Source organism: Ambystoma mexicanum, chromosome 13, assembly GCF_040938575.1.
Source record: "Ambystoma mexicanum isolate Mex_15411 chromosome 13, UKY_AmexF1_1, whole genome shotgun sequence".
Classification (NCBI taxonomy): domain Eukaryota; kingdom Metazoa; phylum Chordata; class Amphibia; order Caudata; family Ambystomatidae; genus Ambystoma; species Ambystoma mexicanum.
In genome coordinates, this window is record NC_090938.1 from 41,347,084 (window position 1) to 41,369,567 (window position 22,484).

The window sequence follows — 22,484 nt, forward strand, 5'->3', positions numbered from 1 at the left end:
TAATGAAAGAGTCTCTGCAGGGGACAGGTGTTGAAAGAGTCTCTGTGTAGGGACATGTAATGAAAGAGTCTCTTTGGGGGACAGGTAATGAAAGAGTCTCTGTGGGGGGGACAGGTAGTGAAAGTATCTCTGTGCGGGGCAGGTAATGAAAGAGTCTCTGTGGGGGACAGGTAATGAAAGAGTCTGTGAGGGGCAGGTCGAATGAAAGTCTCTGTGGGAAGCAGGTAATGAAAGAGTCTCTTTGGGGGACAGGTAATGAAAGAGTCACTCTGGGGTGAAAGGTAATGAAAGAGTCTCTGTGGGGGACAGGTAATGAAAGAGTCTGTGAGGGGCAGGTCAAATGAAAGTCTCTGTGGGGAGCAGGTAATGAAAGAGTCTCTGTGGGGGACAGGTAATGAAAGAGTCTCTGTGGGGGACAGGTAATGAAAGAGTCTGTGAGGGGAAGGTCAAATGAAAGTCTCTTTGGGGAGCAGGTAATGGAAAAGTCTCTTTGGGGGACAGGTAATGAAAGAGTCACTCTGGGGTGAAAGGTAATGAAAGAGTCTCTGTGGGGAAGCAGGTAATGAAAGAGTCACTGTGGGGACAGGTAATGAAAGAGTCTGTGGGGGCAGGTAATGAAAGAGTCTCTGCAGGGGGCAGGTAATGAAAGAGTCTCTGCAGGGGGCAGCTAATGAAAGAGTCTCTGTGGGGGACAGGTAATGAAATAGTCTCTGTGGGGGACAGGTAATGAAAGGGTCTGTGAGGGGAAGGTCAAATGAAAGTCTCTTTGGGGAGCAGGTAATGAAAGAGTCTCTTTGGGGGACAGGTAATGAAAGAGTCACTCTGGGGTGAAAGGTAATGAAAGAGTCTCCGTGGGGAAGCAGGTAATGAAAGAGTCACTGTGGGGACAGGTAATGAAAGAGTCTGTGGGGGCAGGTAATGAAAGAGTCTCTGCAGGGGGCAGGTAATGAAAGAGTCACTGTGGGGTCAGGTAAGGAAAGAGTCTGTGGGGGCAGGTAATGAAAGAGTCTCTGTGGGAGAAGGGAATGAAAGTCTCTGTGGGAGGCAGTAATGAAAGAGTCTGTGTGGGGAAGCAGGTAAGGGAAGAGTCTCTGTGGGGAGACAGGTAATGAAAGAGTCTGCAGGGGACAGGTATTGAAAGAGTCTCTGTGTAGGGACATGTAATGAAAGAGTCTCTTTGGGGGACATGTAATGAAAGAGTCTCTTTGGGGGACAGGTAATGAAAGAGTCACTCTGGGGTGAAAGGTAATGAAAGAGTCTCTGTGGGGGGACAAGTAGTGAAAGCATCTCTGTGCGGGGCAGGTAATGAAAGAGTCTCTGTGGGGGACAGGTAATGAAAGAGTCTGTGAGGGGCAGGTCAATTAAAGTCTCTGTGGGGAGCAGGTAATGAAAGAGTCTCTTTGGGGGAAAGGTAATGAAAGAGTCACTCTGGGGTGAAAGGTAATGAAAGCGTCTCTGTGGGGGGGCAGGTAAGGGAAGAGTCTGTGGAGGGACAGGTAATGAAAGTCGCTGCGGGGGGCTGGCAATGAAATAGTCGCTGTGCAGGGCATGTAATGAAAATCTCTGTGGGGGAACAGGTAATGAAAGGGTCTGTGGGGGGCAGGTATCGCAAGAGTGGCTGTGGGGGGCAGGTCAAATGAAAGTCTCTGTGGGGGGCAGGTCAAATAAAGAGTCTCTGTGTGGGGACAGGTAATGAAAGAGTCCCTGTAGGGGGCAGGTAATGAAAGAGTCTGTGTGGGAGGCAGTAATGAAAGAGTCTGTGTGGGGTTGCAGGTAAGAGAAGAGTCTCTGTGGGGGCAGGTAGTGAAAGAGTCTCTACGGGGGGAGAGATAATGAAAGAGTCTCTGTGGGGGCAGGTAATGAAATGGTCTCTGTTGGGGGAGAGGTAATAAAAGAGTCTCTGTGGGGGGAAGGGAATGAAAGAGTCTCTGTGGGGGGGGCAGGTAATGAAAGAGTCTCTGTGGGGAGAAGTAATGAAAGAGTCTCTGTGGGGGGCAGGTAATGAAAGAGTCTCTGTGGGGAGAAGGGAATGAAAGAGTCTCTGTGGGGGGGGCAGGTAATGAAAGAGTCTCTGTGGGGAGAAGGGAATGAAAGAGTCTCTGTGGGGGGACAGGTAATGAAAGAGTCTGTGGGAGCAGGTATTGAAAGAGTTGCCGTGGGGAGAAGGTCAAATGAAAGTCTCTGTGGGGAGCAGGTAATGAAAGAGTCTCTGTGGGGAGACGGGTCAAATAAAGATTCTATGTCGGGGACAGGTAATGAAAGAGTCTCTGTGGGGAGGCAGTTTAATGAAAGTCTCTGTGTGGGGACAGTTCAAATGAAAGAGTCTCTGTGGGGAGACAGGTAATGAAAAAGTCTCTGCAGGAGACAGGTAATGAAAGAGTCTCTGTGTAGGGACATGTAAAGAAAGAGTCTATTTGGGGGACAGGTCATGAAAGAGTCTCTGTGGGGGGACAAGTAGTGAAAGGATCTCTCTGCGGGGCAGGTAATGAAATAGTCTCTGTGGGGGACAGGTAATGAAAGAGTCTGTGAGGGGCAGGTCAAATGAAAGTCTCTGAAAGAGTCTGTGTGGGTAAGCAGGTAAGGGAAGAGTCTCTGTGTAGGGACATGTAATGAAAGAGTCTCTTTGGGGGACAGGTAATGAAAGAGTCTCTGTGGGGGGACAGGTAGTGAAAACATCTCTGTGCGGGGCAGGTAATGAAAGAGTCTCTGTGGGGGACAGGTAATGAAAGAGTCTGTGAGGGGCAGGTCAAATGAAAGTCTCTGTGGGGAGCAGGTAATGAAAGAGTCTCTTTGGGGGACAAGTAATGAAAGAGTCACTCTGGGGTGAAAGGTAATGAAAGAGTCTCCGTGGGGAAGCAGGTAATGAAAGAGTCACTGTGGGGACAGGTAATGAAAGAGTCTGTGGGGGCAGGTAATGAAAGAGTCTCTGCAGGGGGCAGGTAATGAAAGAGTCACTGTGGGGTCAGGTAAGGAAAGAGTCTGTGGGGGCAGGTAATGAAAGAGTCTCTGTGGGAGAAGGGAATGAAAGTCTCTGTGGGAGGCAGTAATGAAAGAGTCTGTGTGGGGAAGCAGGTAAGGGAAGAGTCTCTGTGGGGAGACAGGTAATGAAAGAGTCTGCAGGGGACAGGTATTGAAAGAGTCTCTGTGTAGGGACATGTAATGAAAGAGTCTCTTTGGGGGACATGTAATGAAAGAGTCTCTTTGGGGGACAGGTAATGAAAGAGTCACTCTGGGGTGAAAGGTAATGAAAGAGTCTCTGTGGGGGGACAAGTAGTGAAAGCATCTCTGTGCGGGGCAGGTAATGAAAGAGTCTCTGTGGGGGACAGGTAATGAAAGAGTCTGTGAGGGGCAGGTCAATTAAAGTCTCTGTGGGGAGCAGGTAATGAAAGAGTCTCTTTGGGGGAAAGGTAATGAAAGAGTCACTCTGGGGTGAAAGGTAATGAAAGCGTCTCTGTGGGGGGGCAGGTAAGGGAAGAGTCTGTGGAGGGACAGGTAATGAAAGAGTCGCTGCGGGGGGCTGGCAATGAAATAGTCGCTGTGCAGGGCATGTAATGAAAATCTCTGTGGGGGAACAGGTAATGAAAGGGTCTGTGGGGGGCAGGTATCGCAAGAGTGGCTGTGGGGGGCAGGTCAAATGAAAGTCTCTGTGGGGGACAGGTCAAATAAAGAGTCTCTGTGTGGGGACAGGTAATGAAAGAGTCCCTGTAGGGGGCAGGTAATGAAAGAGTCTGTGTGGGAGGCAGTAATGAAAGAGTCTGTGTGGGGTTGCAGGTAAGAGAAGAGTCTCTGTGGGGGCAGGTAGTGAAAGAGTCTCTACGGGGGAGAGATAATGAAAGAGTCTCTGTGGGGGCAGGTAATGAAATGGTCTCTGTTGGAGGCAGGTAATGAAAGAGTCTCTGTGGGGGAAGGGAATGAAAGTCTCTGTGGGAGGCAGTAATGAAAGAGTCTGTGTGGGGAAGCAGGTAAGGGAAGAGTCTCTGTGGGGAGACAGGTAATGAAAGAGTCTCTGCAGGGGACAGGTGTTGAAAGAGTCTCTGTGTAGGGACATGTAATGAAAGAGTCTCTTTGGGGGACAGGTAATGAAAGAGTCTCTGTGGGGGGACAGGTAGTGAAAGTATCTCTGTGCGGGGCAGGTAATGAAAGAGTCTCTGTGGGGGACAGGTAATGAAAGAGTCTGTGAGGGGCAGGTCGAATGAAAGTCTCTGTGGGAAGCAGGTAATGAAAGAGTCTCTTTGGGGGACAGGTAATGAAAGAGTCACTCTGGGGTGAAAGGTAATGAAAGAGTCTCTGTGGGGGACAGGTAATGAAAGAGTCTGTGAGGGGCAGGTCAAATGAAAGTCTCTGTGGGGAGCAGGTAATGAAAGAGTCTCTGTGGGGGACAGGTAATGAAAGAGTCTGTGAGGGGAAGGTCAAATGAAAGTCTCTTTGGGGAGCAGGTAATGGAAAAGTCTCTTTGGGGGACAGGTAATGAAAGAGTCACTCTGGGGTGAAAGGTAATGAAAGAGTCTCTGTGGGGAAGCAGGTAATGAAAGAGTCACTGTGGGGACAGGTAATGAAAGAGTCTGTGGGGGCAGGTAATGAAAGAGTCTCTGCAGGGGGCAGGTAATGAAAGAGTCTCTGCAGGGGGCAGGTAATGAAAGAGTCTCTGCAGGGGGCAGCTAATGAAAGAGTCTCTGTGGGGGACAGGTAATGAAAGAGTCTCTGTGGGGGACAGGTAATGAAAGGGTCTGTGAGGGGAAGGTCAAATGAAAGTCTCTTTGGGGAGCAGGTAATGAAAGAGTCTCTTTGGGGGACAGGTAATGAAAGAGTCACTCTGGGGTGAAAGGTAATGAAAGAGTCTCCGTGGGGAAGCAGGTAATGAAAGAGTCACTGTGGGGACAGGTAATGAAAGAGTCTGTGGGGGCAGGTAATGAAAGAGTCTCTGCAGGGGGCAGGTAATGAAAGAGTCACTGTGGGGTCAGGTAAGGAAAGAGTCTGTGGGGGCAGGTAATGAAAGAGTCTCTGTGGGAGAAGGGAATGAAAGTCTCTGTGGGAGGCAGTAATGAAAGAGTCTGTGTGGGGAAGCAGGTAAGGGAAGAGTCTCTGTGGGGAGACAGGTAATGAAAGAGTCTGCAGGGGACAGGTATTGAAAGAGTCTCTGTGTAGGGACATGTAATGAAAGAGTCTCTTTGGGGGACATGTAATGAAAGAGTCTCTTTGGGGGACAGGTAATGAAAGAGTCACTCTGGGGTGAAAGGTAATGAAAGAGTCTCTGTGGGGGGACAAGTAGTGAAAGCATCTCTGTGCGGGGCAGGTAATGAAAGAGTCTCTGTGGGGGACAGGTAATGAAAGAGTCTGTGAGGGGCAGGTCAATTAAAGTCTCTGTGGGGAGCAGGTAATGAAAGAGTCTCTTTGGGGGAAAGGTAATGAAAGAGTCACTCTGGGGTGAAAGGTAATGAAAGCGTCTCTGTGGGGGGGCAGGTAAGGGAAGAGTCTGTGGAGGGACAGGTAATGAAAGAGTCGCTGCGGGGGGCTGGCAATGAAATAGTCGCTGTGCAGGGCATGTAATGAAAATCTCTGTGGGGGAACAGGTAATGAAAGGGTCTGTGGGGGGCAGGTATCGCAAGAGTGGCTGTGGGGGGCAGGTCAAATGAAAGTCTCTGTGGGGGGCAGGTCAAATAAAGAGTCTCTGTGTGGGGACAGGTAATGAAAGAGTCCCTGTAGGGGGCAGGTAATGAAAGAGTCTGTGTGGGAGGCAGTAATGAAAGAGTCTGTGTGGGGTTGCAGGTAAGAGAAGAGTCTCTGTGGGGGCAGGTAGTGAAAGAGTCTCTACGGGGGGAGAGATAATGAAAGAGTCTCTGTGGGGGCAGGTAATGAAATGGTCTCTGTTGGGGGAGAGGTAATAAAAGAGTCTCTGTGGGGGGAAGGGAATGAAAGAGTCTCTGTGGGGGGGGCAGGTAATGAAAGAGTCTCTGTGGGGAGAAGTAATGAAAGAGTCTCTGTGGGGGGCAGGTAATGAAAGAGTCTCTGTGGGGAGAAGGGAATGAAAGAGTCTCTGTGAGGGGGGCAGGTAATGAAAGAGTCTCTGTGGGGAGAAGGGAATGAAAGAGTCTCTGTGGGGGGACAGGTAATGAAAGAGTCTGTGGGAGCAGGTATTGAAAGAGTTGCCGTGGGGAGAAGGTCAAATGAAAGTCTCTGTGGGGAGCAGGTAATGAAAGAGTCTCTGTGGGGAGACGGGTCAAATAAAGATTCTATGTCGGGGACAGGTAATGAAAGAGTCTCTGTGGGGAGGCAGTTTAATGAAAGTCTCTGTGTGGGGACAGTTCAAATGAAAGAGTCTCTGTGGGGAGACAGGTAATGAAAAAGTCTCTGCAGGAGACAGGTAATGAAAGAGTCTCTGTGTAGGGACATGTAAAGAAAGAGTCTATTTGGGGGACAGGTCATGAAAGAGTCTCTGTGGGGGGACAAGTAGTGAAAGGATCTCTCTGCGGGGCAGGTAATGAAATAGTCTCTGTGGGGGACAGGTAATGAAAGAGTCTGTGAGGGGCAGGTCAAATGAAAGTCTCTGAAAGAGTCTGTGTGGGGAAGCAGGTAAGGGAAGAGTCTCTGTGTAGGGACATGTAATGAAAGAGTCTCTTTGGGGGACAGGTAATGAAAGAGTCTCTGTGGGGGGACAGGTAGTGAAAACATCTCTGTGCGGGGCAGGTAATGAAAGAGTCTCTGTGGGGGACAGGTAATGAAAGAGTCTGTGAGGGGCAGGTCAAATGAAAGTCTCTGTGGGGAGCAGGTAATGAAAGAGTCTCTTTGGGGGACAGGTAATGAAAGAGTCACTCTGTGGGGGAAAGGTAATGAAAGAGTCTCTGTGGGGGACAGGTAATGAAAGAGTCTGTGAGGGGCAGGTAAAATGAAAGTCTCTGTGGGGAGCAGGTAATGAAAGAGTCTCTTTGGGGGACAGGTAATGAAAGAGTAACTCTGGGGTGAAAGGTAATGAAAGAGTCTGTGAGGGGCAGGTCAAATGAAAGTCTCTGTGGGGAGCAGGTAATGAAAGAGTCTCTGTGGGGGACAGGTAATGAAATAGTCACTCTCGGGTGAAAGGTAATGAAAAAGTCTCTGTGGGGAAGCAGGTAATGAAAGAGTCGCTCTGGAGACAGGTAATGAAAGCGTCTGTGGGGGCAGGTAATGAAAGAGTCTCTGTGGGGGAAGGGAATGAAAGTCTCTGTGGGAGGCAGTAATGAAAGAGTCTGTGTGGGGAAGCAGGTAAGGGAAGAGTCTCTGTGGGGAGACAGGTAATGAAAGAGTCTCTGCAGGGGACAGGTGTTGAAAGAGTCTCTGTGTAGGGACATGTAATGAAAGAGTCTCTTTGGGGGACAGGTAATGAAAGAGTCTCTGTGGGGGGGACAGGTAGTGAAAGTATCTCTGTGCGGGGCAGGTAATGAAAGAGTCTCTGTGGGGGACAGGTAATGAAAGAGTCTGTGAGGGGCAGGTCGAATGAAAGTCTCTGTGGGAAGCAGGTAATGAAAGAGTCTCTTTGGGGGACAGGTAATGAAAGAGTCACTCTGGGGTGAAAGGTAATGAAAGAGTCTCTGTGGGGGACAGGTAATGAAAGAGTCTGTGAGGGGCAGGTCAAATGAAAGTCTCTGTGGGGAGCAGGTAATGAAAGAGTCTCTGTTGGGGACAGGTAATGAAAGAGTCTCTGTGGGGGACAGGTAATGAAAGAGTCTGTGAGGGGAAGGTCAAATGAAAGTTTCTTTGGGGAGCAGGTAATGGAAAAGTCTCTTTGAGGGACAGGTAATGAAAGAGTCACTCTGGGGTGAAAGGTAATGAAAGAGTCTCTGTGGGGAAGCAGGTAATGAAAGAGTCACTGTGGGGACAGGTAATGATAGAGTCTGTGGGGGCAGGTAATGAAAGAGTCTCTGCAGGGGGCAGGTAATGAAAGAGTCTCTGCAGGGGGCAGCTAATGAAAGAGTCTCTGTGGGGGACAGGTAATGAAAGAGTCTCTGTGGGGGACAGGTAATGAAAGGGTCTGTGAGGGGAAGGTCAAATGAAAGTCTCTTTGGGGAGCAGGTAATGAAAGAGTCTCTTTGGGGGACAGGTAATGAAAGAGTCACTCTGGGTGAAAGGTAATGTAAGAGTCTCTGTGGGGAAGCAGGTAATGAAAGAGTCACTGTGGGGACAGGTAATGAAAGAGTCTGTGGGGGCAGGTAATGAAAGAGTCTCTGCAGGGGGCAGGTAATGAAAGAGTCACTGTGGGGTCAGGTAAGGAAAGAGTCTGTGGGGGCAGGTAATGAAAGAGTCTCTGTGGGGGAAGGGAATGAAAGTCTCTGTGGGAGGCAGTAATGAAAGAGTCTGTGTGGGGAAGCAGGTAAGGGAAGAGTCTCTGTGGGGAGACAGGTAATGAAAGAGTCTGCAGGGGACAGGTATTGAAAGAGTCTCTGTGTAGGGACATGTAATGAAAGAGTTTCTTTGGGGGACAGGTAATGAAAGAGTCTCTGTGGGGAGACAGGTAGTGAAAGCATCTCTGTGCGGGGCAGGTAATGAGAGAGTCTCTGTGGGGGACAGGTAATGAAAGAGTCTGTGAGGGGCAGGTCAAATGAAAGTCTCTGTGGGGAGCAGGTAATGAAAGAGTCTCTTTGGGGGAAAGGTAATGAAAGAGTCACTCTGGGGTGAAAGGTAATGAAAGCGTCTCTGTGGGGGGGCAAGTAAGGGAAGAGTCTGTGGAGGGACAGGTAATGAAAGATTCGCTGCGGGGGGCTGGCAATGAAATAGTCGCTGTGCAGGGCATGTAATGAAAATCTCTGTGGGGGAACAGGTAATGAAAGGGTCTGTGGGGGGCAGGTATCGCAAGAGTGGCTGTGGGGGGCAGGTCAAATGAAAGTCTCTGTGGGGGGCAGGTCAAATAAAGAGTCTCTGTGTGGGGACAGGTAATGAAAGAGTCCCTGTAGGGGGCAGGTAATGAAAGAGTCTGTGTGGGAGGCAGTAATGAAAGAGTCTGTGTGGGGTTGCAGGTAAGAGAAGAGTCTCTGTGGGGGCAGGTAGTGAAAGAGTCTCTACGGGGGGAGAGATAATGAAAGAGTCTCTGTGGGGGCAGGTAATGAAATGGTCTCTGTTGGGGGAGAGGTAATAAAAGAGTCTCTGTGGGGGGAAGGTAATGAAAGAGTCTCTGTAGGGGACAGGTAATGAAAGAGTCTCTGTGGGGGGCAGGTAATGAAAGAGTCTCTGTGGGGAGAAGGGAATGAAAGAGTCTCTGTGGGGGGGGCAGGTAATGAAAGAGTCTCTGTGGGGAGAAGGGAATGAAAGAGTCTCTGTGGGGGGACAGGTAATGAAAGAGTCTGTGGGAGCAGGTATTGAAAGAGTTGCCGTGGGGAGAAGGTCAAATGAAAGTCTCTGTGGGGAGCAGGTAATGAAAGAGTCTCTGTGGGGAGACGGGTCAAATAAAGATTCTATGTCGGGGACAGGTAATGAAAGAGTCTCTGTGGGGAGGCAGTTTAATGAAAGTCTCTGTGTGGGGACAGTTCAAATGAAAGAGTCTCTGTGGGGAGACAGGTAATGAAAAAGTCTCTGCAGGAGCCACGTAATGAAAGAGTCTCTGTGTAGGGACATGTAAAGAAAGAGTCTATTTGGGGGACAGATCATGAAAGAGTCTCTGTGGGGGGACAAGTAGTGAAAGGATCTCTCTGCGGGGCAGGTAATGAAATAGTCTCTGTGGGGGACAGGTAATGAAAGAGTCTGTGAGGGGCAGGTCAAATGAAAGTCTCTGTGGGGAGCAGGTAATGAAAGAGTCTCTTTGGGGGACAGGTAATGAAAAAGTCACTCTGGGGTGAATGGTAATGAGAGTCTCTGTGGGGAAGCAGGTAAGGGAAGAGTCTCTGTGGAGGGACATGTAATGAAAGAGTCGCTGCGGGAGGGCGGCAATGAAAGAGTCGCTGTGCCGGGCAGGTAATGAAAATCTCTGTGGGGGAACAGGTAATGAAAGGGTCTGTGGGGGGCAGGTATCGAAAGAGTGGCTGTGGGGGGCAGGTCAAATGAAAGTCTCTGTGGGGGGCAGGTCAAATAAAGAGTCTCTGTTTGGGGACAGGTAATGAAAGAGTCCCTGTGGGGGGAAGGTAATGAACGAGTCTCTGTGGAGGGAGAGATAATGAAAGAGTCTCTGTGGGGGCATGTAATGAAATAGTCTCTGTTGGGGGAGAGGTAATGAAAGACTCTCTGTGGGGGGAAGGTAATGAAAGAGTCTCTGTGGCGGAGCAGGTAATGAAAGACTCTCTGGGCGGCAGGTACTGAAAGAGTCTCTGTGGGGGCCGGTAATGAAAGATTCTCTGTAGGGGGACATGCAATGAAAGAGTCTCTGTGGGGGGAGAGATAATGAAAGAGTCTCTGTTGGGGGACAGATAATAAGAGTCTCTGTGGGGAGAAGGGAATGAAAGAGTCTCTGTGGGGAGGCAGGTCAAATGAAAGAGTCGCTGTGGGGGCAGGTAATGGAAGAGTCTCTGTGGGGGCAGGTATGGAAAGAGTCTGGGGTCGGGGAACAGGTAAAAAGAAAGGGTACTATTTTATTTTTTTTATTTGGGGGTCCACCCCCAGTATCCCCAGTTTTCCTTTGCTTTTAACCCCAACCCCCTCCCCACCTGTTTTAACCGCTTGTTATTTCGTTATAATTGTTTCATTATAAAATCATTCTCTGAAATGTTTTCGTTAAAATCACTGGCTACCGAAATAGTCTTTGTGGGGGGACAGCAACCACATGTTCTTCCTCTTATGACTGTAGCGTGCTTCGTTACCGCTCACATCCATCTCCGTGCTTAATAAATACCATAATAATAATTATACTGGTGACCCTATGAGAATTGACTGAGACCGGAACTGTGGGGGGGCTCTTTAGAGGGGATGACAGGGATCAGATAAGAGAGGATGATGGGTGATGGTGCTTGTGACAGGCAACATTGAAATCTGGAGAGGGGGTGATCACAGGGCCTGTTTGGGGGTGAAAGGCCAGGCGTGGGAAACCATATGGTTCAAGAAAAGGGGTAGGGCCAAGACTGGAGGGAGATGCAATGAGAATGTTGAGGTGTCTACAATGGAGAGATCCTCCGTTTTGATGAAGGTGGGGAGACGAGGCCTTGATATGCAAGGTTGGAGGGTGGTGGGGCACATAAGACCTTCCAGAAAGGGCTAAAAGTAGCACTTATTCCTGTCCCCCCTTGTGTTTTGTAGCCCCGAGTAACCCCCCGGGGAACATCTCATGGAAGCTCTCCAGCTCTAGTCTGAGCGTTAAGTGGGATCCGGTGATGGCGCTGGAGAACGAATCATCTGTTACCGGATACAAGGTAAGGGCATCAGTGGTGAGTCCGCTCCTTGTGTTAATAGTAACCATTGGTCCGATACAATGGAGGCGTAGTGTGCCAGAGAACAGGGCCACTCCCTGCTGGTCACTTGGACATGCGCTCCGGGGGGGCAAAAACTGGGGCTCGTGCCGCAGTATGGGGTGAGGTTTTGACTACTGTGTTGAGGGTTCTATGACGAAGTTCTTGGCCTGACTCTTGGGATAATGTTTGGGGTATCCATGGGCGCCAGGGTACTGCTACATACTAAGGGATCCCTTGACTTACACCCCTAATCCCCCAATGCCCCAGTCACTTGGCAGCAGCTCACAATAATGAAATATTTCTTGCCCCTTTGAAGGGCTGTTAGACCATGTGTCATTGAGTCAGCACCCAAGCACCCTTAAGGAACCTGCCTGGTGAGTGAGTGTCTAATCAGGTTATGTTCAGGGCTTTTAATGTTCAGGAGTTCTCAGTGTCAGCAAGCCGAGGGTCCCACCTTTCGCACCACCTGCAAACCTTTCCTGGACATCAGGCAAGAGCCACGGCAGCCGAAGGAGAGCAAACACTGAGTTCAGGCAGAAAGAGAAGTGCACGTGAGCAGTCTAGTCTGAAGACCACAGTGCGGACCACAATTCTCTGATCCAAGATGGCTGCCAAGAAAGATATCGGCTCAGCTCAGCTCACTGCTCAACGTAGCAGCTAATTGAGTATAGCAAGCGATTCTCAGTGCCGACCTGGCTAAACCAATCCCTGCAAGTAGAGTCGATTGTGTACTCATTGCCATTATTGAGGCCCTTCAATTGTGGACATGACAGAGTAATACCACTTCATCTTCCTGTGTACCGGCCACTTGCCCTAACGCCTCCTCTGGTTACTTTCTATGTTCATTATGCTAGGTTGCTATTTTAAACAGATATAGTTTATTGTGTGCCTTACCTTAAAAAACAGTGTTTAACTCTATCTCCTCGTTGGACAAACCAGCTACAAATGTAGTGTCTCAAACACGTGAACTGGAGCTCCTGGGGACTAATCATTTCATTATTTTTTGTCCATTTGGATGTACCCACAAATAGGAAAGAGGGTGTCACTTAACTAACGAGAGTGCCGCAAAATAACCACCATAGCCATCCTTGCTTTGAAGAACTTAAAGTAATAATATACCTCTCTTATAATAGTGACCGCCCACCGCCGACCCAGAAACATCTCTGCCTTCCTGGATAAATGGTTTGTAGCGTCCAATTCTACAGACTTCCACTGAGAATAGTTTAGCACTGAGGTCCTCCGCTCGTGGCTAGAGATTGCCACCAGCAAACCTGCCCAGAAATTCCAATAGAATACGCACAGCTTAGGCTGTACTCAAAGGGTCGGATCTAGAACCCAGAAAGTTAGATGGACATCATCTTCTCTACCAACCTCGAGCTGGAATTCCTGATTGGATCACATTCTAATCGGCATCAAGATGAGAAGGTCGCCAAGCAACAACACACACACCAGAAATCAGCCAAAGAACCCAACGGGTCCTACTGAATCACAGAACTGATCACCCAGGAAACCTTGGTGAACACCTTTGCGGATCCACTGGCACCCCTTGCTCAGTTCCCCTCCAAAGATCAAGAAAGAACTAAAGACACCATAGTCCCAGCAATCACCAAAAAACACAATCCACCCCAAACAGGCCAGTGGATGGCCCCATAAAGACTTAGCCCTTATAAAAGGAGGCGGGACAGAGGATGGGCCAAATCGATGACACTCTCCCTGACCCTCCAAAACACACTTACCTGAAGCATCTCAGCGTGTGGGTACCAAGGGCTATAGAACTGCACGTAGAAAGATAGAACTCTACACTCGCTGCGTCTCATGGCAGCAAATAAAATGCCGGGCCTGCTGTTTCAAATTTACAAGCAACTGAGCAACCCTCAGCAGGACATCCTACAGCCCCTCCTAAACCAAGGGCTTACCAAAGAGACTGGGGGCCGCCTTGGAGGACTGCCTTCAAACTATCAACAGCATCTCCGAACACCAAACTGTGCCGGAGGTCTGCTCTTATGCTGATCGCCTCACCACCTTCGCCTTCCTCGCTTCCTCGCCCATCACAAAGGGTCAACTCTGCAAGCTAAGGAAAGCCTCAACAACCCAGAGCTACTTGTGTCCAACTCACCACATTAAGGGAAGAATCACAACTCTTGCTGAAGAATGCCATGACCAGGTCCATCCTGGAGAAAAACCCAAATGCTGCTTCCATCCCCTTAGCAAACTACTGCTCAATCTCAAACTCCAAAAGACTTGAGAGAAAAAAAATCATATTTCTTTAACTGCAGTCATACAACGATGATCACGGCACTTGAATAGCTGCCAATAAGGTTTGAGACTGGCGAAGAGCAGAGGAATGACCGCAACTAACATCAGGAATTAACTCCTCAAGTCCCTGGAGAAATAGAAGCCCAATGTCTCCATCCTCACAGACTGCACAGCCACATTCAACATACACAACCGCATTACTCTCCTTAGTGGCGTACAGCACTTGATGGGTCTAGGTGGCCCAATTCTTACCGGCTTTGTGTCATTACCAGAAGAAAGGGAGACACAAGTACCATTAGGGCCAATTCGAGTCCCACAAAGGGTTCCCGTCTACACCTAGAACAAACCAATAGCACCCTGCATAGATTTCACCCCCACTTTCTAACTCTGCATCAATAGCACCAATATCTCACTCTCAATAATAACCAAACAGAAAGCACACATATCTCAGACTAACCAACACCCTCAAGAAATGAGCCAGAACAACTGTTGAGAACACACTCAGAAACACATAACTTGGGCTGTTGGGTCTCCCAGAAGGAGAGGATGAGCAGGTCCTAACGAGACTAATAGATAAGGTGGTGATTGCAGAGTTCAACACTTCTCTCCCTCCTTCGCTTCAAGTGAGAGTGGGACTAGCAGAGAGCTTTCAAGTGGTCCACGTTTTTTTTTCTTCATCTCGACTCCTATCCTTTATTGATTTTATACCAGAAGCATTTATCATTTAACACGTCCAATAAGCTCAATGATCATACATCATTGTCATTGTAGCGGGCGGATGAACGTCTCGTTCATCACCCAGAGCAGGGGAACAGTCGCGGAGAAGGGCATCATGGAGTGTTTGTTTCTTGGCACTAAACCGACTGCCTATTATTTCAGGGGAGGAAAAGCCCCTCACAGCAATGCCACTCTCCCCGTCGCCGGCATCACGGCCAGTCGGTGACATGCACACAAACAAAACGATAGTTACATTTAAAAATGTGGTTTGCAACGCTTTCAATAATTTAATGGCCTATGTTCCCCGGTATATAGGCTTTCGTGAAAATAAAGGTCTTGTAGGTGGACGGGCGGCATCATTTCTGTGCCATGTGTTTGCTTGCCCACTCATTTGTGTACAAATGAGAGAACCCCAACTTCTCACTTATACTGGCACAGGCTCACCTGGGTTTCTACCCTGTTTTTACTTTGGGCTATATGTCGAAACTATTGTATTAGAGTGGAGATGGGGAGAAATGGCATATGAGGAGGGCCCCGCAGCTTGTAGGTGTTGTTTGGTTATTTGTACGCCCGTTGACTGTCCATGGCCATGCTAATTCCTATGGCCGTTCCCACCCAGTTCCTGCCCCTCCGTGCCCTAAACACCTCCTCATGGGAACTCTTTGAGCTCGCTTTAATCAAGCCTTACCATCAAACTTTGCACTCAAAGTCCCTGTCAGTATTATCTCAAAGCAGCCGTCTGACAGTTCATTACTTAATTGGAGTTGTAAACCAGCTGTCTTACCAGTCCTGCCTTCAGCCTCTTGATTTATAAGCACTCTGTGGGCCTCATTACAACTCAGGCGTTAAGGGTTAACGCCACCGTTAACCCTTAACGCCTGATTCCCACCTTAACGCCTGCTTTTTGCAGGCGTTAAGTTCCATGGTGCTAAGGCACCTTGGTGCTAATTACGGCACCGTAATTTACGGTGCCGTAATTAGCGCCTTCCCCACTCCCATTATGCCCTATGGGGCAAAAATGGGAATGGGGAAGGGAAAATGGGAAATGGGGATTTACCGCCCCACTCACCTTGGAATGGGGCGGTAAATCCGCCATCCACCATGGTGTAAACGGAGTTTACACCATGGTGGTAAAGTTGGTGCACTTAGCACCAAGGTTGTAATGAGGCCCTGTGTGTCCATCACCGAACTCCTGTTAAAAACAAGCATTGGTAAAGCAAAGAGTTTTGGCTTGTAGGCAGTTGCCAGGCACTATTAGATGCCCAGGCACTTGCACCATTTGGCACCTGTTACCATTAATGGACAGTTAATACCACTACGTCAGTGCCTGGCAAGTGCCTTTCTCATGCCCACACAAAAACTGAAACAGTTGGCATTGTCAATGCTTGTTTTGCATTGCTCTCCTCGCAGAGACAACCTTTCACAACGAACGCCTGTGACTGAGAAATTACCAGCACATCTTCTCATGTCCCTAAACCAATCCCAGACTCTTGTTGCATGGTTTCTCTGTAATACAGATCTCCCTCCAGGAAACCAGCCAGTACCATCCAGTCACCAATGGGTGTCACTGCTGCACCACTGTCTGCCTCTACTTCCGTGACAGCAGCAATACCATACTCTTACTGGCCACTGGGTGTCCCCACCGCATCAGTATCTTGCTGTACTTCCACAGCTCCACCAATACAATACCCTAAGTAGCCACCAGTGACACTGCTGCACTTATGTTGGCCTATCCCTCCACAGCACCAGCAAAACCAATCACTGTTGTACCAATGTCTATGTCTACTGCCATAACACCACCGTACTGTAACTGGGCACTGGGTGTCAGAGCAGCACCAGTGTCTTTCTTTACCTCCACAATGCTACCAATACCCCACCTTAAATAAGCGCTGGGTGCCACTGCTGCGCCAGTCTTTTCAACTTCCACAATACCACTGATACCATACAATGGGCCTCATTACAAGATGGGCGTTATCGTGGTGGTAAAACTGCTGGAATTCCACCCAAATGAATTACTGTTACTGCCACTTGGTCAGGCGGAATTTATGATGGATTACAAGTTGTGGTGGCGGTGTAATTCCCCATTAAATTTGAGTCCAATGGTGTTTTTTTGGTGGAATTACCGCTGCAGCAATTCTGCCGATTCTGCTGATTTTTCAGTGGTGGGTTGGAGGATTTACCTCCAGGTTTTTCCTGCAAGCAAATCCTCCACCCCATACCCATAATTTGGCATAGTGGTAAACATGGCGGTAAGGATTTACCGCCAACTTTACAACGTACAGCCAAACTCGTAATGAGGCCCAATGACTCGCGACTGTGTGTCACTGCTGCGTCAGTGGTGGAATGCCCACTGAGGGAAATAAGCAAACACCATAAACTAACTGACTTTAATCTCTACATCTTTGAAGTCATTCCTAATCTGACTGACCATTCATTGTCAAGTTTGAAATGCTGCCCATTACCGGCTTCTTAACAAATCTCAGGTTATGCCTGTCCGCTAGGTGTAAGGGTTTTATCATTGCCCAACTGCCCACTTCAAGGCCTCTGGGATAAGTGTCTTTGTATTCTCTCCAGGGCGCCAACCCATGCCTGCTCTTACTGGCCGTTGGGGGTCGCTGTGGCACATGGGATGCTTCCTTCCAGACCTCTAAAAAGTCCTCAGGGGTGCACCGTGTCTAGCTGCTTCCTGCACCACCCAAAGCCTCGGACACCCGAATGTGTGACTGCTAATGCCATAACCCTGGCGCTTTAAGTGGGCTGGGGCCAGCCAGGGCCAAGCACCAGCAGTCACCAGGAAAGGCCCCCAAGCTGGGGCCCTACCGGGCTAACCCCGACTAGCCCCAGCCATGCCAACACCTCTGGCAGCCATGTAGCAGAAGCGCTGCACAGTTAAAGGGACTGCGTGCAGGTATCAGCACTTCGGAAGCACTGGCATCTGCAGACAGCCAGTGTAACTGTGGCTTCTGCTCCATGGGCTGCCAGGTGACTCTGAACTCTGTAACAGGAGGATGGGCTGGAGGGTCCGGTCTCTCCTTTTGTTTCTGAGTCAAAAGTCATCATACAGCATGAAGCCTTTTAAACGAGGCTTCATGCTGTGTGATGACTCTTTACTCGGAATCAAAAGGAGAGATGGGACCTCTAGCCCTCCTCCTGTTTCGGAGTACTGAGTCATCACGCAGCCCTTTTATTCAAGGAGCCTGTGATTTTTCTACATGCAGCGCCTTCAATGAAAGGGCTGCCTGCTGTGTGTGTGAGTTGGGGCGCACTGGTGTTACACCTTTGGTGTGCCCACCCCAGAAGGGCTGGGCGCACCAAATGTAATAAAACCAATGCGCCCCAGCTCTTCTTCTTTCACCAGCACCCCTACCCCCATTAGCGGTGGTGCGGGGTCTCTCATTAGGGGGGGTGGCCTAAGTACACACATACATAGGCCACGCACCCTAATGAGAGCCCCCCCTCGATTTAGCATCCCACTTAATCCACTGCATAGCCCTAGGAATGTCATGCTCTGGCCATCGGTGTCACTGTGGCACGTGTGTCTAACTGCGGCACCCAAGACCTTAAACAGTGCAGCACTGTGGCTGCTCACGGGAAGTTACTGTTACTGTGGTTTCTGCTATCTCCTTCCATACACAAAGGCAGTGCTGCTGCGTCTGCTTGACTGCGCCACACCGACAGTCCATAACATACCTTAAGTGTCCTCTGGAAGTCACCATTGCACCAGTGACTATGGCCTCCAGAACCAGTGCCATTACTCTGAATGGCCACAAGGTGTCACTACTGTAGCAGTGTCTGACTGCTACCCGAGCCATTTACATACGATGGGCACTAGGTGGCAACTGACACATGCATTCAAGTCAACAGATTTGAACATGCTAAGTACAGGCTGTCCTCATGTCAAAGACTAGCCCTTTACTCATGGGCTCCCTGCCTGGCTAAAAGAGACACTTGGGGTTCAAGAATAAAGTGAAAACTTGTCATTTTGAAAAAGACTTCACACTGAACGTGTCACCATGCATCCCTGATCAGGGTCACGCGGCTGCCACTCCATCACAACCCCAGCACTTAGCGCCGAGAGTCTCAGTGGGGGCACGTCTACGTACATATGCTGCATGCACAACCCCCCCCCCTTATCCCTATTCCCTACCCGCTGCCCTCCTCCCTTGGAGCCGCCCCTCCACCCCCTCCCCTGCAACAAATGAGAGGCATGACCAGTTGACTGAGCGGGAGAAAAATTGCCACAGCAAACTTTATTGAATACATAAAGTCAGGAGTTAGCTTACAGGTGTTCCGTTTTAAACTCAGGATTCTGCGCTGAGAGCAATGCAACTTTGCAACCCCCCCCCCTGCCCCTTCGGGTCCTTGGGGGACCCGTCGCCGGCGCCCACCCCGCCCCTCCCTAACAGTCCCTCTCTACCCTTTGGCCATTTCTTTCTTTTGCAATTTTTCTTTTCATTTTCTTTTCCCCATCTCTATTTACGTGCATTTTCTCTTTCTTTTCCTTCTCCATTTTCCGCTTTGGCTCCTTTTTTAAGGATGTGTTGCAGTCTCCTTTTTCCCCCTCTTGCTTTCCTTTACCCCTGGATTCCCTCTTCCCCTTTCCCCGGGTTGGCTTATTAATCCTTGTTAATTTTTTCTCTCCCCCAAAAGGTCTTCCCCTAGCCCGTCCAGCCAGGGATCACCCCCCCTTCCGCCGAGTGACCCCGGGCTGCCCTAGCTCCCCCAGCCTTAGCTTAGTTGTCCCTCTTTCCCCATCGCACGCTCCTGTTCCCAAGAGCCCCATCCAGTGCTACCTCCACCCCAGAGCCCAGCAGCCTTCTTATCCCCATCCTCTTCCCCTGCCTTTCGCTAAAGAGGGGACCTCCCCAACTATCCCCCCTGTTCCTCTCGGCCCCTACCCCCCGCATTCTAAGCACCCCCCTCCCATGTGTTTCTACACATCTCCTATAGCTGACAATTGCAATGCCCCACTTCTCTTAACACCCCCCTCACCAACTCCTAATCCCATACAGACCCCCTCCCCCCAGTTTCCAACCTACTTGGCCGAGCCCCGTTTGCTGACAATCTTTCATTCCCCCCACCTTGCTGCCTTCATTGTTGCTCTCCATTTTTGTTTCCAACGATGCACTTCCCATTTCCCCCACCCACTTTTGGAGTTGGAAGGTCTTCCAAGCCCCCTAACCCTCCCCTTTAAACATGGGCCTCCCCTGAGTGTAATACTCCTGGGTGCCGTTCATAATAAACTGATGGCTGTGCAGTTCCCCTTGTGGTATCCGCCAGTACTTTCTAACGGGAACACCAGGTAACATCCGCTGGGCTTGCCTGTAAGAAAAAACATGATAATAAGTAACACACAATATAAAAGGGCGGGTGGGAGGTCAAAATTCCTGGGAGCAAGAAGCAAGAGACCCAACCCATTTGCAGGGGCCTCTTTTATAAGTCCCCGGCTGTCGCCTGCGCCCCGCGATGACATCACCCACCCTCTCCTCTGGGCGGAGCCATGGTTGGCCGTGGCCCCGCCCCCCCTTGCTCCCGCCGTGCCCCAATGAGGGGTGTCGGCACTAAGGGGAGGCCCCCGCCGAAACCCATTCTCCGAATGGCGCGGGAACCTGCCGTTCATGTCTGACCATACTGACACTTACTGGCTCTTAGCACTTTCCTGTCTCCCCGGTCACCCCCCCCCCCCCCCCGCACGCCCCTCCTTGCACTTACTGGTCGGAATTCTCCCAAGGCCTGCGGAAGACCCCTGCCCTTTCCCATTCACCTCGAGGGCGCCACTGAGCGGCTGGCCGTGCAGCTGACACCAGGCACGTCATAAATAAATAATGAAATGCAGCCATCTCTTGTCCGCCCACAGATGCTCTACCGTCTGGACTCCCAGTCCGCGCCCACGCTCTACGTGACCACGAAGACACGGTTCGACTTCCCCCTGCCGGAGGACGCCAGCCACGCAACGGTGCAGATCAGGGCCACGGGCGTCGGTGGCGATGGCACGCCGGCGGAGGTCCACATCCCCCGGGACAGCGGTACGTCTAGACACCTCTCCTCCATCCATGAGCGTCGGATCACGGGTGATGGTGTCACATCGACTTCATACAATGTGGAACTTGCATGTGGCGCGCTCAAATAAAAGATGTCAGTACCCAGCGGTCGCGCGTGGACCACGCAGCAGGCACTTTAACCCTGAGAGCTATCTTATCCACTTGTGTGCTTTCTTATTAATCTGTGTATGTATGCATGTATGTATTGGGTTGTGTAGCACTGGCAAAGGTGTGAAACAGCAGAGCGCTGCACAGCAAGAGTGATAGCATATGACAATGAGCGAGCTGGAAAGCCAGAATATTATGGCTGCAGTTAGGAGGATATAGGGAGGCGAGGCGGGAGCTATTGTTGAAACTTAGATATAACATCACACACCCCAGGATGGATGTCTCTCCCCACCCCACCCCCGCCCTCCATCAACCAAGGAGTGGTTTTATCGCTTGGTCCTACAGCCCAACAGTGCTGTGACATGGCCACTACTATAGAAAACTCTGCAAGCAAATTCATTAAGAATGGTCTGGTTTGTATTCCAAGAAGGCCAAGCAAGCTGTCCCGTGACGTTGAGCGTGCAGGGATCAGCACTTATCTGGCCTACCCTGTCTGCTGCCTTAAACTCAGCACTTGCTGGCTGCACTACCACTTTTGTTGCTTTTATTATTTATTTATTTATTATGTATTCTGTTCTCCGTTTGCTCCGCACTTTCCACTTCTCACCCCTTCCTTGCACTTTTCCCCTCCCTCTTCCATGCACTTGCGCGTTCTCAATATCACTGGGCCTAGAAAGATGTAAGATCGCTGTTGTGTTCTCCCCTGTTCCCCTCGCTTGTCTTGTCGCGCTCTGAAACACTTGTGTACGAGCGCGATAGAAATAAAATATCAATTCAATTCAATGCTGTGTGCTCAGCACATTAGAAGCGGCGCAGGAAGGGCTGGTCTTGCTGAGTCGCTGCTCGCTTTTGAAAAACACTGTAAAACGCAGGCTAGGCTAAGTAGCTCAAGAAGTCAGGTGCTGAGGGAGCTGCTTTGTGGGTGACTGCTGGCCTGGCTGGGGTATGAAAAACGTCAAGCTCTACCCAACTTGGTGGGTTCCAATTCAATAGCTGAATTTTCATATGAACCTGTTTATCTTTTGAATTCAGGAATTTCCTATTTTATCTGGTTACAGGCACGAATATGATGGTGGGAAAATCCTCTGCCAGCGTCATGACGTCCGCCGCTGTGACAGGCGCCATGATGACACTGCTCCTGATTGGTTCCCTGGAGCACTGACCTCAGCCTATGGCGTTACAGAATACTACAAGACATGGAGGAGAAGCAAACAGGGTGAGGGGGAAACCTCACTCCACACAGGATATTGTTGGCAACGACAGGCCACGCGTGCAAAGTGCTTAGATGCAGAAGCTTTTGCCAACACCAGGAACATATTTTTAGACGCTAGAACGTCTCATACGTCATGGTGTGGATATCCAAAAGGCAGGGACTTTTTTTTTAAGCTACCAAAAAAACAGGAAAATTTGGCGCCAAAACTTGAAGCTGCTTATCTACTCGCTTGTTTTGCCTTATAAAACCATGTATAAACATGATTCTGAAAACAAAGAATGTTTTTTTAAAATGACTCTGCATTTCATTTCCAACCTGGGAATCCCTCGGAATAAATGGCCCTGTAAGGTCTACCCCGTCCTGCTAAAAAAAAAGTTATTTATAATAGCCCATTATTGGTGGAGGGGGGGTGGAGTCCGTAGAGGGGGCCTACACTGGGTAAAGTCCACTAACTTAAGAAAGCAATGATGGGTCTAAAGCCAAGAGCATTGGCACAGCTGGCACCGAACCCTCTGAGCAGCCAGGTGTCCCTTACTTGAGAGGTTGTCCCCAAGACCGCCCAGTCTCCCCTCAAAAGATGCTCATTCTAGGCGCATGTGTTTAAGGGGGACAGTTACCCACAAATGTATCTCCATCAAACACAAGGGCACAGGGCACGGCCTGCCTAGTAAGACTAGAAAACAATAAAAGTACAAAAAATACAAGAAACCACCACCATAAGCAACCAGGGGAGAAAAAAACCAAAACAAAGCAAACACACAGGAAGCCACGGGTCCGGATGAAGACTCGCCTATTCCCAAAAGAAAGCCT

At 49.7% G+C, this 22,484-nt stretch overlaps 1 protein-coding gene across 1 annotated transcript in view; it reads left to right on the forward strand.

Annotated features, from left to right (window-relative positions):
• CNTN2 (contactin 2) overlaps window positions 1-21,969 on the forward strand; it is a 185,222-nt gene extending 163,253 nt beyond the window's left edge. Inside the window, exons 21-23 of the mRNA XM_069633133.1 lie at window positions 11,188-11,300; window positions 20,170-20,338; window positions 21,520-21,969. Coding sequence (XP_069489234.1) covers window positions 11,188-11,300; window positions 20,170-20,338; window positions 21,520-21,623 — 386 coding nt within the window. The 3' untranslated portion in view covers window positions 21,624-21,969. The remainder of the gene's footprint in view (window positions 1-11,187; window positions 11,301-20,169; window positions 20,339-21,519) is intronic.
• Window positions 21,970-22,484: the final 515 nt, after the last annotated feature.